Source organism: Gadus chalcogrammus, chromosome 6 (assembly GCF_026213295.1).
Source record: "Gadus chalcogrammus isolate NIFS_2021 chromosome 6, NIFS_Gcha_1.0, whole genome shotgun sequence".
In the NCBI taxonomy this organism is placed as follows: domain Eukaryota; kingdom Metazoa; phylum Chordata; class Actinopteri; order Gadiformes; family Gadidae; genus Gadus; species Gadus chalcogrammus.
The window spans coordinates 12,776,472-12,796,471 of NC_079417.1; the positions used below are offsets into that span (position 1 = coordinate 12,776,472).

General features: G+C 46.5%; 1 protein-coding gene across 4 annotated transcripts in view; it reads right to left on the reverse strand.

The window, feature by feature from the left end:
* The window catches only part of sema6a (sema domain, transmembrane domain (TM), and cytoplasmic domain, (semaphorin) 6A), a 113,624-nt gene that overhangs the window by 18,247 nt on the left and 75,377 nt on the right, over window positions 1–20,000 (reverse strand). For 2 of the 4 annotated variants that reach the window (XM_056591550.1, XM_056591552.1), the window contains exons 11-19: window positions 19,034–19,153; window positions 18,193–18,281; window positions 15,689–15,906; window positions 13,208–13,339; window positions 10,737–10,892; window positions 8,211–8,384; window positions 4,950–5,090; window positions 4,511–4,588; window positions 1,105–1,163 (exon numbers count right to left, since the gene is read on the reverse strand). In XM_056591550.1, coding sequence (XP_056447525.1) covers window positions 1,105–1,163; window positions 4,511–4,588; window positions 4,950–5,090; window positions 8,211–8,384; window positions 10,737–10,892; window positions 13,208–13,339; window positions 15,689–15,906; window positions 18,193–18,281; window positions 19,034–19,153 — 1,167 coding nt within the window. Of the gene's footprint in view, window positions 1–1,104; window positions 1,167–4,510; window positions 4,589–4,949; window positions 5,091–8,210; window positions 8,385–10,736; window positions 10,893–13,207; window positions 13,340–15,688; window positions 15,907–18,192; window positions 18,282–19,033; window positions 19,154–20,000 lie in introns of all 4 variants that reach the window. The other 2 variants (XM_056591549.1, XM_056591551.1) reach the window with 1 other exon arrangement.

The window sequence follows — 20,000 nt, forward strand, 5'->3', positions numbered from 1 at the left end:
TGGATGTCTTCGCAAACTAAATCGACAACGTCAAAAAGACAAAGAGGGGATCAGTGTGGTGGCATACGTGGCATGCAGAGAGAGACCTTTCAAAAGGCTGAGGCTTAAGCCCTGTGTTGTGTGTACACTTGACTTCTGTGACTTCGGTCCTTTCTCGATCTCTCTCTCTCTCTCTCTCTCTCTCTCTCTCTCTCTCTCTTGCTCTCTCTCTTGCTCTCTCTCTCTCCCCTCGCTCTCTCTCTTGCTCTCTCTCTTGCTCTCTTTCTCTCTCTCTCGCTATCTCTCTCTCTCGCTCTCTCTCTCTCTCTCTCGTGCGCTCTCTCTTGCTCTCTCTTGCTCTCTCTCTCTCTTTCTCTCTCTCTCTCTCTCTCTAGCTCACATTCACACACACACACACACACACGCACAGTCTCTCTCTCTCTCCTTCTCTCTCCTCTCTCTCTCTCCCTCTGTCTTATCACTCTCACACACACTCTCTCTCTGTCTCGCTGTCACTCGGCTACTCTGTGTGATACTGAATGTGTCCGTGTTGTTGCATGTTTGCGTTGCACAGAGAATAACGGGGATGGAACACTGGCCTCTTATTGAGGGATCAGGGAAACAGCAGGGGAGGAAAGAAAGAAGAGAGGAAGGGAGAGAGAGGGAGAGGAGAGGGAGGGAAGGAGAGAGGGAGGGAGGGAGGGAGTAGGAGGATGACAGAGAGACGGAGAGAGAGGGCAAGAAGGGAGAAGAAAGAGAGAGGGAGAGTGAGGGACAGAATGAGAGAGAAAGATAAGAGAGAGAGGGAGAGAGAGATACAGAGAATAGACAGAGATGGAGAAAGACATAGAGAGAGAGCAAGAGAGATAGAGGGAGAGGGAGAGAGAGAGATGCTGAGTTAAGAGAGTGGCAGATGGAAAAGAGTGAAGGACAGGATTGTATAGGAAGGAACAAAAAAAGAGAAAGAGGAGGGGAGAGAAAAGCATACAAGAGAGTGGCAGAGGGAGGAAGTAGGGAGCAAGAATCAACTGAATGAATGCTAGCAAAGAGAGGGAGGGAGAGAGGGAGAGAGAGAGAGAGAGAGAGTGGGAGGAGGAGAAGAAGGAGCGAAGAAGGCCTGCTTACTTTGGCAGTCTCCCAGGCCATCTGTGTTGCCGTGCTCCACGTCCTGCTCAAAGCTGGATCTGCTGGGTACAGAGACATCACGGTCAGTACTCCATCTCACAACATCATGCCACACTAGCAGGGGCCACGCAGCCCACACCTCCAGGCTAACAACACGCTAACAACGCAGTAACCAGCCCATGACCACTTCCCACCGACGTCAGAAACTCCAACCAACCACAAGGCTGCTAATTGTCCATGAAGTCATGGATGATGGAGTCTTCAAACAACATCAGCTGCACGATCACCATAGAACACCATCAATGCTTTTTATTCATGACTCCATAACTGGAGATGCTGGAAGAAAGATAGATCCTAGCCGAGCGGGACCGGTGGCAGGGAAAGTTGGGAGGCTTGATTTTATCAGAACTTTTTGTTTGAGTCCTTAGTTAACCGGCTCCCCCTAGCAACCCTGTTGAAGTCTTCTGAATATTGCCATCCAGCTCCAGCTGAAATAAGAGGTTCTTCAGGGTTCAGTGAGGGAGACATGACGTTTTGGTCCCGATCACATGGTCCAGGACCCGGGATAGTGGTCCGGTAAGGGATAACAATTCCCACGTGGGGAGGGCCATGACAGGGGGAAGAGTGCAACAGAGGGTGAGAGCGAGACCAGGCGGGGGGAGAGCGAGAGGGAGGAAAAGGGAGCGAGAGACAGAGACAGAGAGAGGTTAAAAGATGTTATTTTCCATGGCAAGCTGTGTCGAGACCAGTCCGTTTTTTCTCTTTTTTTTATCCAAGACCACCAAGCAGGCAGTAAGGAGATCAGGGCAACGGAGCGCACCAACTGTCATCCAGGATCACGGTCACGCACGACAGGCCCCTCTCAGCCGTCCTCCCCTCCCCCCCCCCCGCTGTCCACCCCACTCCTGGTCCTCCTCACCCACGGCCACATCACAGCGCAGCCCGGGATGGATATGATTTCCCCCAAAACCACACCACACCACCCGCCCACACCACACCACACCACCCACCCTCCCACCCGGTACTAATCAGAAACCCGACGGCCGACTAGAAACAACCCACCAAACCGAATTTGCTGGACCGGAGAATGAGATGATGTCAACAAGTGGGCTTGCCCCCACAACGTGTGGGACAACTAGAAGGGTGAACAACAACAAGTGCTCATCCCGTGGCTGTAGCCTTGGTGCTGTGTTTAATCAGCTTATCTGATTCGCTTATCATAGGCAAGCATCGTTGGGGAAGCAGACGCAGGAGTTGTGCAATTAAACCTGCCTAAGCACGAATGCCATCTGAGCACTCTCTGCAGCTAATGGATGTCATGAAGGCTTTGTGGGGCCGTCTGGTATCTTCGGTAGCACTGAGTACTAAGCTCGAGTAAAGCAAAGGTATCACTGTGTGGACCGGGCGTGACACACGTTTGGCGACACACCGAGACTGTAATAGGCACATGGAGCAGCGATTTGTTGTTTGGCTTTGTCTGTTAGACTACTGCCCGAGTTTTTTTCTATCCACCCATCAGCATACAGACGAATTACCAACAAGCAGTCGCAACACAGAGAGAGTGTCTACGATTTCATTACTTGCAGGCGTCGTGTGTTAAGAAAACAAACGTTAGTGTGAAGCCCCCGATACAAAGGTTCTGAATCCCTCCCCCTGGCTCTGTTTGCATGAGGCTGATGCTGGCTAAAGGTCCCAGGGAAACCACATGATGCGTATTAGATTCACCATCATGCTGTACGTGTAGAAGGCCTATGGGAGTTAGGAGAGGTTAGGAGTCCCTGAGTAGCAGGGGTTGGACTCTCCTGAATCAGATTCCATCCCTTTGTGAAATATGACAAAAGTGTATCTTGAGAAAACATGCAGGTAGTTAAATTGTGTTTTATATCCGAAAAGAAAACATAATCATCATATAGATTTGTTTTTAAACTGAATTGTGAAATTGTTCACGCGTAATGTATTCTTAGTCATGCCCTGTTGCTGCATACACCTAGCTTTACATAACATGAATAATACTGTTGATGATGATGGCCAATGGCTTGCCACCATGTGTCTGGTCAGGGGGGTGACGGGGGGGCAAGCTGCTTCTAGGAACTATAAGAGGCATATCTCTACATGAGAAACCTGGCACGCTCACACTAGAGGCCAGATGGAGGAGGAGAGGAAGGAGCCAGCAGTGGCAGAGCAATAAGAGGGGAGACTACCACTAACTACCACTAACAACAACTACTATTAGAATGGTACTAATGCAAAGAAAACACAAATGAAAAGAGAGATGGATGCATCTATACATGCATCTGTCTCTCTTGTCCTTCATGTTTTCCTACAGATACATGCATACAAAACAGACAGACATACATACATATTGACTGATGGATGGTAGATACATTGTCTGAAATATATATATATTTTAGCCTTGTAAGCTGTCCTTCACATCCTCCCATGTGTGCAGCCTGGTCAACGTATTGGTTAGCTCAGCATACACCGGCCGACCCTGAAGGTCCTAATCCTTCATTTTGCTCACTTAGAAATAATGTACAGAGCAGGAGTGAGGTCCCATGACCTACTTATGTCTCCGTGTCCACCAACTGGAAACTCCATCAGAACGCTACCTCCGCTTTAGAAAATAATCATCCTTCCTACCATCAATTGTGTGTGTGTGAGTGTGTGTGTGGCGTGCACGCCAATACCATTAAACCTCCAGATACACATACACACTCACTCACCGACCCACACACATATGCCTTTCGGTTCGTCGTCGTGCCAGGCCAATCATATTCGGTCAAAAGGATCGCATTCGTTCAGCGTCAGCCAGCGAGTGGAGCGCTGGACGAAATGTTATTTTTTCTCCCCACCGCGAAACTCCATATGCTGTTTGTTCAAAAAGCATGATCTGCTTCTGAGTCGTAGCTATAGCCCCTAATTATAGTGACCACTACCCCCGGGCTCCCCTCCCCCCCTCAGCCATGGGCCTCGGGGTGAACCGTTCTTTCCCTCCATCCACTCTCCAAACCGCCCTGTCAGATGAATCGCGGAACACCGAACCTCAAAATGGGACGGATGACCAACAGAGTAGGACCAGCACAACCCGACCATGTTGGAAAACAGCATCAAAGCCTTAACACATGGCAGTGGCACCAAGATCATTGTTATCATCGTTATGTGCTAGAATGTGCGCAACGGTAGTTTTGAAGCGAAATCTGCTTGCCAGGCTAAAGTAAGTACAGTCTTTGGATTTGATTGGGAAGGATTGGATTATAGCCATATGCAATTTTATGAGCCATAACTTGTTTAGTGCAAAACAATATAAAATATTTATTTGCTGTAAAACTAGTCGTAAACATAATACTGTTTCAATGCTACCGCTGCTGATTTATTAGCTTAGCTTCCGGTAGCACTTGCTGCTTACTTTGTGTTGAGGAACACTTCTCTGCAGGCGCCTTCCTGTACCCAGCCACAGTAAGGGTCTCTGGAAGCAATACAGGACCTGAAAACACACACACACACACACACACACACACACACACACACACACACACACACACACACACACACACACACACACACACACACACACACACACACACACACACACACACACACGGTTTAAATCACCATAATTTTTCCGCATCTGAGTCATCAAAGTCACATTAGGGAGAGAGAGAGAGAGAGAGAGAGAGAGAGAGAGAGAGAGAGAGAGAGAGAGAGAGAGAGAGAGAGGACAGAGAGAGGGACAGAGAGCGAGAGTGTCAGACAGACAGACAGACAGACAGACAGACAGACAGACAGACAGACAGACAGACAGACAGACAGACAGACAGACAGACAGACAGACAGACAGAACTCACTTCTTGCATTTGTCGTGTCGCTCGCAGCGGGACAGCGGCACCTTCACCACGCAGGAGGTGAAGGCCACCCACAGCACGTGGCTCCTGCTGTCTACCTGGATGCTGATGATGCGCTTGTCTTCGACGCCGTCCACGCTGCACCTGCAGGCAGGGGCGGAAGATGAGGAGGAGGAGGAGGAGGAAGAGGAGGAGGAGGGGGAGGAAGAGTTATGGATGAGAGGCTTCTCAATAAAAGAAAATGATGTCTCCCGTTTGAATTCAATACAAACATATTGACGCAGCTTCTCTCTATCTATCTATCTATCTATCTATCTAGCTATCTATCTATCTATCTATCTATCTATCTATCTATCTATCTATCTATCTATCTATCTATCTATCTATCTATCTATCTATCTATCTATCTATCTATCTATCTATCTATCTATCTATCTATCTATCTATCTATCTATCTATCTATCTATCTATCTATCTATCTATCTATCTATCTATCTATCTATCTATCTATCTATCTATCTATCTATCTATCTATCTATCTATCTATCTATCTATCTATCTATCTATCTATCTATCTATCTATCTATCTATCTATCTATCTATCTATCTATCTATCTATCTATCTATCTATCTATCTATCTATCTATCTATCTATCTATCTATCTATCTATCTATCTATCTATCTATCTATCTATCTATCTATCTATCTATCTATCTATCTATCTATCTATCTATCTATCTATCTATCTATCTATCTATCTATCTATCTATCTATCTATCTATCTATCTATCTTTTTATCATTCTATCTATCTATTTATCTATCTATCTATCTTTTTATCATTCTATCTATCCATCTATCTTTCCTGGTATTGTTTTACCAATCCACAGTATCTATCTGTCTATCCATCTCTCTGTCTGTCTAAGTGTTTTTCTGTCAGTCTGTACATGTCATTTGGGGACAGAATAGGATAATGACCGGTGAGAGAATTCAAAACAATGTTCTGTGGTTTTAAACACAGAATACAAAAGGCCCAAGCAGATAAAGCCCTGCGGGTCAGACATTAACAAACATAATACCAGCAGACAATAGAGGGTTCCGGAAGAGAGAGTGGGAGAGAGGGAGAGACATAGTGAAATAAAGAACAAGAGAGGCGTCATGACGGATATAAACACAGATGGGCAATGTGAGCAGTCAGTAATAACACAACTGTTAACCCCCTATAACACCAGCGCTCACCCCCCCTTCTCCCACTCAGTCCTCCAAAGACCCTCCCTCCGCACTGCCACTCCCTAACCTACTTTGTTTATCCCACCTCCCACCTCCCCGCTCCCAGCTCCCAGCCCCCTAGATGCTAATCTCTCTGGGCGTGTCCAGCACGACTCCCTCTATTCTCCTCTCCATCCAGTCCTCTCGGCATTCAGGGCTGTAGGCTCCTCCCCCACCCCCCCCCCCCCCCCCTACCCTCACATCGGCCCCCCCCCCCACATTAAAACTCTCAATTAGGACTAAGAGTCCATCCACACTGGGCGATGGGTGCACAGCAGCCAGGGCTGAACACTGATCCAGTAATGCAGCCAGTACAGCCTCGGCAGGCCGGCAGGAAGGCAAAGAGGCAGCCATGCAAAGTCACTTACTGTAAGCCTGTGAAGCCAGATGGCCAACAGCCAGCCAGGGCCACGCTGCTTCTGCTGCCATAAGCAGGCAGGAGAGGGGTGAGGGGAGATGATGAGGGGGTGGCGGCGGGGGGGGGGGGGGGGGCATGCATGAGTCGCGAGGGAGTGGTAAGCAGGGGATAGTGGGGAGGGGGGGGTGATGGTAGTGGGGGAAGGGTGGGGTGGCGTGCCGTCCTTCATCCGTGCCACACTGCACATCACATGGGGAGAGGACGCGACCTTGGGAGCCCAGTGCTCCGCTGCGGCTGTGCGTGCGTGTGTGTCTGTGTGTGTGTGTGTGTGTGTGTGTGTGTGTGTGTGTGTGTGTGTGTGTGTGTGTGTGTGTGTGTGTGTGTGTGTGTGTGTGTGTGTGTGTGTGTGTGTGTGTGTGTGTCTGTGCGTGTGTGTGTGCGTACCGCGTTCCTGGGGCCTGACGTCTCCTTACAGTGACTCATTCCGCCCTCGGTGCCTCTTTAATGTATTGTAGGGCCTCCGCTATCCGTCCTCTGTTCCATGGCTCTCGCTCCCCCACCTAATACCCCTCATCTCAATGTTGGACTTGGCAGAGCCAACGTGTGCTTGATTTTCTTTTCTCATTGGATTCTATTGAAAATACCAACGGTCTCCCCCCCGCTTTGCAAGCACGCACACACACACACACACACACACACACACACACACACACACACACACACACGCAAACACACACACACATAAACAAACGCACACACGTGCACACACATGCACGCACACACAAGCACCCACATACACACACACACACACACACACACACACACACACACACACACACACACACACACACACACACACACACACACACACAAACCCACACACAACCACATACACAAATGCATGTGGCCACAGCCACAGCCGCTCAATGTATTAGCTAATATTCCAGTGTGGCTCTGAAGACTAACAGAGACCTGTGTGTGTGTGTGTGTGTGTGTGTGTTTGTGTGTGTGTGTGTGTGTGTGTGTGTGTGTGTGTGTGTGTGTGTGTGTGTGTGTGTGTGTGTGTGTGTGTGTGTGTGTGTGTGTGTGTTTCTTTGTGTTTCCTTTAATCAGCCAGAGTTTCTGAGGAGCTTGGCTTTGCTGCGGTGGCGAGCCGCAGCGCTACGCCATACAGGGCCCGGGGTTCCGTGTCTTTAATTTAGTAGCTGTGGTTGGGCAGAGCGTAACCTGATAAAACTCTTCTAAATGATAGAGAAGCCATCTGGCGGGCTGGCTGGCCCAGGCAGCTCTGGGTTAGCTCTGATGAGGCCGGTGGCTTGGTGGCTTGGCTCTTGGGGGTGACGGTTGGAAACATGTAAAGTCACACACGCACATGCTTCGACGCCGCTGAAACAATATGCGCGTCCTTTTTTTGGCTCCCTGTCGTTCTTAACTACAGCTCCTCTGTTTGTTTCTCTCTTTCTGGTGCGCATGAACGGACTCTCTCTGTGTTCCGTTTTGTTTCGAACACATACATGGACCCACAATGCCGACACAACAACACGCACAAACACATACAGACACTCACAGACAAACACACAAACACTCGTACCCACAACTAGACACACATAGACACAAAGACCCATGGGAAGAGCGTACCTCTCGGGGTTGTAGACGTTGAGCTCCTCCAGAAAGAGGCTGTCGTTGAGGAAGCCGCTGTCCATCTTGGCCAAGAACTTGAGGATGATGCCCCTCTCCGATCCCAGGAACACCACCGTTTGGTTGCTGTAGGGGCCCGCCTCGTTGTCCACGGCGATGCGCGTCAGACGGTACCTGGAGACGGCAGATCGGGAACACAGGGTAAAATCCATCAGCCATGTCGCACAATCACGTGTGTTGTGTAATGTGATGACATGGGTGGTCAACCACAATATAGCAACATCCAATCTATTAGCAATTAACAACAATTTTATCAATCAATCAATCAATCAATCAATCAATCAATCAATCAATCAATCAATCAATCTACTCAGAATGAATAATGTAAATCGTGACTGATATGTATTGAGAAATGTTAATTATTTTTATGAATTAATAGTTTGTCAAACTGAAATGTGAGTATGTTTTCCTCCTGTTGGCATCTGTCTCCAGACCACCTCAAGCCACTGCCATCAGAGCTGCTTAGCAGTATTTAAGAGGCCTTTTTACACACTGATTATGCTAAGACATGGTTCGATATTTAAATAATTGATGGTGTGATGGAACCTATCCAGGAATCGAAGAGTTCCTCTTTCAGCTTAATCAACAACTTAAGAAAGGTTATCTGTATATGAGGGCTCCGTATTTGATGCAAGATCCTTGCTCTATAAAAAATGGATGGATGGAAGAATGGATTGGTGCTTTGAATATCATAGTAGTATCACCAAGAATGCAGCCCCCACAAACACCACAGTACCCAGATGAAAGATCCTCCATTTTGTTCGCTCCGACACAGCCTCACATATCTCAGTTCTCTTGGCTACCTCGATGATTTGATCTGATCAAACAATAACAGCATACTCAAGGTCTGATGCAGTTTAAACCATTTCAAGTACAACAGAGGCTCCAAGGACTACGTCGATGGGGATTTAGTCTTATTGAAGTAACACAATCTCAAGGTCCAAGACTTGCAGTGCCAACACCCTGTTCAGATTAATAGGACTCTGGAGAGGGTTATTCCTAAGAGCACCATCACTATGCTTCCCGGTGATTGTGTCCAGCTCGCTAATGTCTATGCCAGAGGAGTGCAGATAGAATTTTCTTCTCCTTCCAATTTAGGACAAAAGCCGCAGTTGGATCCCAAGATGACCCTCCAGGGCAGGGAGAGGATTAAGTCCCGTTACCGATTCAGTTTCCAGCTAACCTCTTTGACTCAAGACTTATACCCAATACCAGGACTGTGACATGGATACGACATACTGCTTCACTCTCTCACTCCCCCCCCCCCCTCTCTCTCTCTCTCTCTCAATCTTTCTCTCTTTCTCTCTCTCTCTCTCTCTCTCTCTCTCTCTTTCCTCTCTCTCTCTCTCTCTCTTCCCTCTCTCTCTCTCTCAATCTTTCCCTCTCTCTCTCTCTCTCTCTCTCTCTCTCTCTCTCTCTCTCTCAATCTTTCTCTCTCTCTCTCAATCTTTCTCTCTCTCTCTCAATCTCTCTCTCTCTCTCTCTCTCTCTCTCTCTCTCTCTCTCTCTCTCTCTCTCTCTCTCTCTCTCTCTCTCTCTCTCTCGCTCTCTCGCTTTCTCGCTCTCTCGCTCTCTCGCTCTCCTCCGAAATGCGTACATAAATGTAATGCCTTAATGCCATAATGCTTTTAACCAATGCCTCTGACTCACATGTTAAGACATGCACAATGCCATTTCAAATAAAAATAATACTGTCTGGTCTGGTATTATATAAAAGATGAAAATGCTGCTTCATCCGTAATGTGGTTATGAGATATAAAATGCATTAAATTAATGAAGACAAAGCACTGTGGAGCAACCTTGATGAAAGCCATTCGAGCAACAAATGTAGGCCACACACAGTTGAAATGGCTGCGAGAGAAGAGTTATTAAACAAATCATTTCCAAAACGCATTAATAATGGATGCTATTCCCCGTGTCCAAAATGCTGCTGCTACAGAGAGCAGCCATGTGAGCGAAAGTTTACCCAGCCTATTTCAATTCCATCTGAAATCCCACCTGAAATTTGAAATGGCTGCACATTAAATGGACTTTTCAAAACTGGAGGCTTTTTTTTGGGGGGCTGCTTTCTCCTTGCCAATCAGATGGCAGTCGGCGGTCCCATATCCACGGGGACTGGCAGGGTTATTGGGACTAGGTGCAGCAGCCAACAGCCAGACAGACCTTGATGATCAAACGAATATAGCCCTAGTGCTGGGGCTTAGGGCGACGGGCTCCGCTCCAGAAACACTACCCGACTGCCAACACTGGCAATTAAAAAAAAATGAAAAAACAGCATTACCTCATATATTTACTCCTCTAGAAGGGTCTCACATTTTGCATACAAATGCATGCAAATACCTCACTTTGAGCATGTGCACCTCCTTTGAAACCACATTGAGGCCATGCATACCATTAGACCCCTGGCTCCGCTCCAAGAAAGCCCAGCATAGGGAGTGATAAAGGGAGAGAGGTTGGCCTACTGACCGGACCATGGTCTTCAGGAACCAGGGCCTGTTGGCGATGGAAGGCACCGCCTCGTCCATCAGAGGATGCATCTTCACGAAGTTGAGCGTGTCATCGGGGAACTCGTTGGAGAGCTTGTACTTCTCCGCAGACATGGTACCGGCACAGCAACCGGGTCTGAGGAGGAGGAGGAGGAGGAGGAGGAGGAGGAGGAGGAGGAGGAGGAGGAGGGGGAAGAGGAGAAGGAGGAGGAGGAAGAGGATGAGGGGGAAGAGGAGAAGGAGGAGGAGGAGGAGGAGGAGGAGAAGGAGGAGGAGGAGAAGGAGGAGGAGGAGGAGGAAGAGGCGGAGGAGGAGAGGAGGAAAATAACATAGAAGAATGAGGTGTAGAGCAAGGACAAGGATGAGATGATGAGGAGGAAGAGATTGATGGGTAGAGAAATGGAGGAGAATGAGGAAGGGGTGGTGTGCAGAGGGTAGGAGATGAGAGAGATTGATATAGAAAGGTGTGTAAGAATATGGGATTTGGACCAAAGGTGTTGAAAGGTGGGGAGGGGAAAATATGAAAGTGTATGGGGAAGTGAAAGAGGGAGAGAAAAGAAAAAAACAACAGCAAAATAAACCAAATGAATGAATTAATCAGGGTTAGAATACATATACATATTGGATTGACCGGAGACGCCCTGGCCAGGCCGGCTACACAAGGCAGAACAATTACTGCCATTTCCTCTCGAGGATCGATCAAAGTAGTTAACAAGAAGACAGAATTGCTGAATTCCTCCAGCGTTCTGTTAAATTGGATTTCGGGTTAGGAGCGAGTACAAGCATCCGGATGAAACCGTGATGTAATCCATCCGCCAGACCCCTTTACAGGGGGCATCGTGGGACACTTATGAAAAAAAGAAATTTGTTCTTGATAGCACATTCTCTTCGTAGCCATCTCGACTCTGAGAGCTTGTTAAACCCCTCCCTGGTACATCCCTTTATATTCTACAGCAGAGCCAGATCCTCTTTGGGGGAATACTATAGTAATAGTAAATATACTATATATAAAACAAGGCGGCCGGCCCACCTTGTTTAATAGTTGGCTTCAAAATAGCAAGTGTCATCACAATATGTAACTAAACTTAAATCCTTTCTCAAAACAGAAAGATGTCCAGGTCAGAATGATACCCTCTTTGCATTGCCCTTTATTAATGGTAGCGTCAAATGAAAAAGGTAATCCCAACGACCCTTTGAATTATCATTGTAAATTTGATATGCCTGTGGACATGTAGTGCAAAACGTGTTCAGGCACTCATTGTGAATATGCTGAGCACATGGTAGAGTTCTCGGCTTCAGGGGGGGGGGGGCAGGATGACAGCCTTCCCCATTGTCGGTTTGCGCTGCGCAGACGAAAAGGCACCGGAGAGAGAAGGAAAATTACATCAACCCCAGCAACTGGCAATTACAGATCGTTAACACCTGCACTGGTTCAACATAAACATGTGATTTTATGCTAATTTGGGAGAGATGGTTTAACTCACAAACACGTCATACACACACGGACGCACACACAAACAAACAAACAGACACACTCGAACACAAAGACATATACCCAGATACCAGTCATACAGAAAGACCCAAAAGGAATCAAGCCAGCGAAGAACAGAGCAGGTTTCCTGTTTGTGAGCGATCGTCTCCTATGCCATATGGTGAGACAGACGAAGACGCAGACACGCACGCACAACAGCATATTCGCCCGTGTCGGGTTTCAACAATTATCGTGGCCCAGATCTGTGCGCCAAAGCTGTTTTTTCTTTTCTTCTCGAGGACAGGAGAGAAGCTCTTAGCTGGCTAATTGGAAAGCTGCAGATAGGAGATTGATCAGGCTGCCGCATTTGTAAAATTAGCCAGTCATCTGTAAAATGATCTCATGCATCATTTGCTGATAGCAAATACAGCCCCTAGCCCCCCCTGCCCCCCTCCCCCAGTGATGCTGCTGTGTTTCAGAGGGGGATGAGGTAATGGGTAGGCGGTATACACGGCTTCTCTGTAGAGATAGCTTTGTGTTTGTTCATGCGAGTGTGAGTGTGGGTGTGTGTTTGATCATGCGAGGGTGTGCGTGTTTTGTTCATGAAAGTGTGTGTGTTTGTGTGTGTTTGTTTCTGTGTGTCTGTGTATATGTGCGTTAACACGTTTGTGTTGGGTGCTTGATAGGCGCAGAGATGATTTCAGGTACTTTCCATGAGAAGAGATCATCTCTGCCAAGGCCTCATAGAAGAAGACGGGGAACAGAGAGCTAGAGTGTCGAAGCCTGAGATGAAAGATAAAAGTGTGTGTGTGTGCATGTGTGTGTGTGTGTGTGTGTGTATGAGTGTGTGTGTGTGTGTGTGTATGTGTGTGTGTGTGTGTGTGTGTGTGTGTGTGTGTGTGTGTGTGTGTGTGTGTGTGTGTGTGTGTGTGTGTGTGTGTGTGTGTGTGTGTGTGTGTGTGTGTGTGTGTGTGTTTTACCTGGGCTTTGGAACCCTCTCCTCAGGAACAGGTGTCCAGGTGGAGTCAGGGGATTTCTGCTCTTTGAAGCGGCCTGTGAAGGTGTTGGCTATCTCCGCCATGTCGTAAGCACACACCGCAGACCCAGGAATACTGCGGAGCGCAAATCAAACATGTAAATCCTCCTCCGCCATCAAAGTAACACCTTTTCTTCTACTCCCCTTTCCATTCCTTTCCCAGTCTGGATTATCACGTGGAGACACACAAAAAGAGACATTTTGGATTCATGTCTATGTGCTGCTTGGATATCTAGTCAAAACATGCTTTTTTGTTATGCACATAATTGCTTTACAAAAATATCTCTCTGGCAGCTTGCATGTCGAATTTAATTTAATTGAGACGATTTTTAGCACAATTGCAAATGTTTATTCTAAGCAAATCCATTTACGACTGGTGTCTGTCCATGAACAGATAAAAACAGAGGATTTCTCTCTGAAATACCACTGGCATAAATCCTTATTTTAGATTTTTCAAAATGAATACCAAGTTCCATTCCATGGCCAGACTAGACTGGGGTTCCCCAAAAGCCCGAAGGCGATGGTAAGTTCACCATGAGTCCACTGTGAGGCTAAAAATATGGTTAACAGATGATCTTATTATTGCCATTTACTTCTCTGAGACAGCGTCCATCTTGTGACACTGTGGCCATGAAGCCACCGGCTATATCTCCATGTCCTTCTGAATAAATGCATAGCATCGCACTGACTCACAGCTTTTTGTTTATCACCCGTCTGCTCACAGAAATTAAACCAAGAAACCATTTACTCTCCATAAATCATGCTATGGAATGTGAATTTCCCTCTGTCACTCTCTCTCTGTCACTCTCTCTTTCTTTTTCATTATCTCATTTAATGTATTTTGATTCAGTCCGTCTCGTTGGTGGAAAAAGAGTCTTGGGTTATTCAGAGTTTTGAGACTGTTACATCATGGATCAGACAGCGGGTGCAGACGCGGGGGAGACAGCGTGCACAAGGACAGTATTATGGAGGTCTGGGGTCAGAGACCTTCTCCATCTCCAGATATGGCACAGCAATCATCCTCACTGTTTACAGACGTAAGTTCAGTCCCAATGCCAATACCACTGCCAGGGGAGGCCGGATGATGTCTGGTAGTAAGTGCTGATCTTGCAGCCCAAAGGTTCATGGTTCCAACCTCATTCCATGATGGCTTTCTTGAGCATTATTCCATAACAAAGATGTGCACAACCTTTTTTCGCCCATGACCCCATTCCTAGCACTGAAAATGTTTGCTTTCCTAACTTTCTCTTTTGGGCATATCTTTCAACACAAATTGTTTTCACCAAATCAACATCTGCCGATAATATCAATGTTGCCGTGAACTCAATCGCATCGCCTTTTAACAGTAGTTTGTTTGTTGCTTTTAATCACTAGGCAGTCCGTTTGCATATACAGGATGTCTATGAGACCTATAGAAAAATTACTTATTTGCTAAAATGGATCAACTATAGCTATAGCTTAGGCCAGAAATCTCCAGCAATCCCATATGATATCAGGCGATCCAATTTGAGGTCCCAAACCCGAGGTTGGTAACCACTGCCGTAACCCCTTAACCTGAGCATCAATCTCTGTAAGTCGCTTTGGATAAAAGTGTCTGCTAAAGCACTGCTTTGAAGAAAATACTAAATGCTTAATTAGCAAAACAAATACCTCATACACAAGGCACGCAAGCGTGCCAGGGTGCAAGTTAGCCAGTTAGCAAGCCTCTCATGCCTGCAAAGGGTCCGTGCGACGATTAAAAACTGTGAATGCTAGACTGCATTTAGGAAAGGGTTCCCTCTCATTTCACTCCCTGGGTAGGAAACGGATAAATTAACACGCAGGAGAAAAACTCGCGCTTAAAAGAACGTTAAGTGGCTCCGGTTCGCTAGGTTTTAATGTCTATTAACCATGGCCAATTGCATTGTCACAAGCAATTGTCTTATCTGCTAAAAAAGCTCCTATAAAATGGAGAACTACAATATGTGCCAGCCAGGTTCTATGCCTAAGTGGTAATTTTCAATTTAGAAAGCCCCGACCCCCCCACAACATCCACCTCCCACCCACTCACCAGCTTCCTCTCATCTGATATATACACAAGCGGTTGTAATATCTATACACACAGAAAGAAGGTAATCAACGCAATTAAGAGTACCATACAATAATTGCCCTTGTTTGCTACTTAAATATACATTCAAAGGGTACGGCAGGTTGTAATATAACTTGTAATCAGAATAAATTGTATGCTAATCCAATGTTTTGCCAATACAACTAAAGCAGGAGCCTTATTGTTTTTTATAGCACAAATGGAAGCACTTTGTGGGAAGTTAATACAGCTTAAAAAAAGTCCCCCATCAATTCTTTCATGATTCAATGCGCCGTCAGAACACAGCTTCTTAACCCTCTCTACTCTACGGCCTCAACCCATCGTCGTCGCTCAAGGTACCTGTTGTAGGGCGTGGAGAAGGTCGCCATGACGACGTCCCGCCCGTTGATGTGGATGACGTTGGTGACGGCCTGCAGGATGTTGAAGTAGAAGTGCGAGTCCCCGGGGATGGAGCAGTTGAGGCGCGTCTTGAGGAAGGACGTCCACTGCTTCTCCAGGACACGCTGGGAGCCACCGCGGTCGTTCTTACACACCCTGGCCACCCTCGGAAACACCACCTGACCCGGCGGACAGACACACAGACAGAAGCACATCGGTACCACCCTTCAAACGTCGAGCAAAAGTTACGTTACAATGGCAAAACCCGCCAATCGGATCTATGCTGGGGGAGAACTAAAGAGACGCAGGGAGTGGTTGGAGGAAGAAAGATGCCGGGTCACATACAAAAAACACCTCATCAGAAGGTCGAACCCGTGTCCCCTCGTCCCCCATGTTATACAGACCTCGATTCGGATTTTGGAATAACGCCGCACCAGGCTCCGTGATGGCAAGCATGTCAGAGAGACTATTTCCCATATGGAAGCGGCGCTTGATGCCGTGAACTACTTCCGACCTCTTCTTTGTCACCATACCAAGTAACAGTCGGACTCTGGTCATTTGATTTTAATAACCACAAAAAATCTGTCTCCTGGGAAGAGCTATATCTTCACACGGTGAGGGTCACTCTTGGTCCCACTGCTTAGAGGCCTCGATACTTAACAGCTTGCGAGGGTACGATTGGAAACCGTGTCAAGTAAACGCCAAATTAAAGACACTGGGGAGGAAGTGTGTGTTTGACAGAGTGTTAAAAGGCTGCACCTGGCAGCGGCAGCAGAATTTCTTTATTTAAATATAGTTGTATGGAGTCCAGCAGGATAATTGCTAGTCTCTTGTAAGATCTTGTCGTCGCGGTGTAATTAGTCGTAGTCACTGCGTACTTATAGCAATAAATCGAACCCTGAACTCGGATAGCAAATAGGTAAACACAGTGAGATTGGCCTAACCTACACTCAAATCAAATCGACATACGCGCGCACACTCATACTCACACACGTACACACACACACACACACACACACACACACAAACACACACACACACACACACACACACACTCACACAAACACAAAAACACACACATACGCTCACATACACACACACACACACACACACACACACACACACACACACACACAGACAAACACACACACACGCACACACACACACACACACACACACACACACACACACACACACACACACACATACACACACACACACACACACACACACACAATGCATTCCAAACGTTTGTCTTTGCATGAATGTCTTTTTCTATTGGTAATCAACTTTATCTATTGGTGATCAAAAACGAGAAATAGATACCATGCATATATTATTTTAGTAACCTGTACTTCTTATGCCTCAGTGGTTTGTTAGAGTTTTAATATCTAACTATCCTGTTATCCATCTATATATTTAGTAAGTTTCAGTTGACAGCACGTTAAAGATTACATCAAGCATTTAAAGGTAAAATAAACAGAAAACATATTTTATTACTGGACCTCGCCTTTCAGCAGGATAATAAATAAATTACAACTAACAAATCCAGATTCCCTAAAATATGTCATTACTCTCCGTCCGGAAAATGTCACAGGAATAATTATACCGCTATTCCGTTCAAAAGACCCGGTGGAATGAATAGACTGATGTGCATGTCAATGTTGACTGTGAATTCATTATCATGTGTGGCTTTTACCTGTTGTATTCAACACACACACACACACACACACACACACACACACACACACACACACACACACACACACACACACACACACACACACACACACACACACACACACACACACACACACACACACACACACACACACATACACACACACACACACACAAAGACACACACCAAGTGCCCTGTGCCTCTCTCACCACATTTAAATAATTGTTGAAATAAAAAATGGAAGGTTAATAAAAAAGATATACTTCACTTTCTGAAAGCTAGTAACTAAGGGATTTGACTATACCAGTTATACAAAACGGGCATAAACAGATTAATTAAAAAATCTGGTGAAAAAAAATGGAAAAAGTAGAGGACGGAAAAATTGCTTTTATCTTCCCACCCTGTTTCCTGTATATGTCAGATTTTCCTGAAAGATACACCGGTGGAGTCCCTTTGGGAAAATGCAGAGGTCATTGGTCCAGTATGTACAGGCCTGGCAGATGCGGACGTGCATTGAGATATATTTAGCCCTCAAAAATGGATTTTCTAGAGACATCCGCATGTTTTTCTATTTCTGCCTCTGCATCCCGTCCCCGGTGTTTATCCATCGCTGAGAAGTTGTTCAGACGCTGTGCCGCTCCTGATAGAACTCTGCTCCTTTTACGGACACAGCCACTTCCTGTTTGCTTCCTCAGGCACTTCCTGCATCTCCCAGTAAGTAGGTAGTCACCGCTGATTAGGGTCCGAACAATACAAAACCAACACACGGCTCTCTCGCCCTCACCTTTCCCATTGTGTTGTACTCCATCGCTATTTCCCGAAAGAAGAAGTAGATGAAGTCTCCGTAATTGACGGCCTGGACGAAGTTGGGCTCTGCGTGATTTAAAGAAGAAACAAACCAGAATAAAAAGGAGGATTTGTTACATGTCAGAACAGTTTAGGCTTTGTTGCTTTTACATAGAACATCACAGTGAAAGGTAATGCCGTGTATATGCACTATATGTCGCAGAAAGGCATTAAGTGCACGTCTTGTGTAACCACATCATTCTTCATGCCAACAGGGACATTTTGCATTGAAGTTTAAGCGAGTGCTGTGTATTGGTTTCAGGTTGGCTGAACCTCGGCTTGTTAGTTTAAAGGGCACTGCAATTTCCTGGCCCACCATCACCATCACCGGCGCAGGTTGGCCAAATGACTGCCGCCAACAGAGTGTGAACCGCAGGACTGCCCCTGGTCTTACACATGGAGTGGTAAGACCCATTCACAGAAGAACAAAGAGGCATAGACACACATATTGACGAACCAACACAAATACACATACACAAAGATCCTACCACATGCATGCAGGTACGCATTGAAGTAAGCACAGATGTGACCCAAGACATGCGTACACGTGCACACGTGCACACACATACCGATACCCACCCAAGCACGCACACACACACACACACACACACAGGCGTTCACGCATAAGCGCGCAGAAGTGCCTTAACAAATCATAAATCACCCATATACAAAGACACGCTCAGGAATGCGTGTCCAGACTCAGTTTGTTTTCCAACACGTCACTCATGGGCTCATTGGTTCCAAGCTCCAGGCCTTGTTTGTTGATCCCTTTCGCTCACCTTTCAGCCACTTGGAGTCGTGTTTGACGGTCCGCAGAGTCGGGCTGTCCCCCAGGCTACGATAGATGACGGCGTCGATGGCCAGGAAGTCTGTCACCGTGGCCGAGTAGAGCTTGCCATCTGGCGGGAGAGATGACGGGAGGGAAAAAAGAGATAAAAGAGATGGAAATTAAGAGAGGGAGGGAGGGGAACCAACAGAAAAGAGGGAGGATAAATAAAGAGTAAGAAAAGAGTGAGAGATAGATGGTGAGAGTGAGAGACAGAGACAAAGAGAATGCGACAGCGAGATAGAGGGAGAGAGAGAGAGAGAGAGAGAGAGAGAGAGAGAGAGAGAGAGAAAGAAAAGTGCAGAGAGAGGAATAGGTGAGAGGGATGAAAGAGGGGACATTAAACCAAGCGCAAATAAGCCCAATACAGAAACAAACACATTCCTGTTCCGTGTGGAAACAGCACAAGCTGTTCCATGGCTGGACCAGCCCAGGGAGACAGGGGAGACCGACAGACTGACCAGGGCGCCAGGGCAGACAACGGGGAGGCTTAACAGACAAACATCTTTAAAAGCTTGGAGCAAATTTAGGGATCGCCTCCCGGCCCGAGGTGTGTAGCAATACAAACACAAACTGACAAAAGGTCCATACACTCTACGAGAAATACAGGCTCCTTGAACCCTACCAAACCTTGACACAAACACACATAAATACACATGAATGACTACACATTTAAATATACAAATTCACACATGCAAATACAAAAAAACATTCACACTTGAATACACATAGCAGGAACACACACAAACACATATGCATGCACACTTAAACCCAAAACTACACAAACACACGTGCACACTCAATCACACCCTCAAACACACATACACACACACACACACACACACACATGCACACTCAATCACACACTTAAACACACATACACACACACACAAACACACACAAGAACAGGATGAAAACAC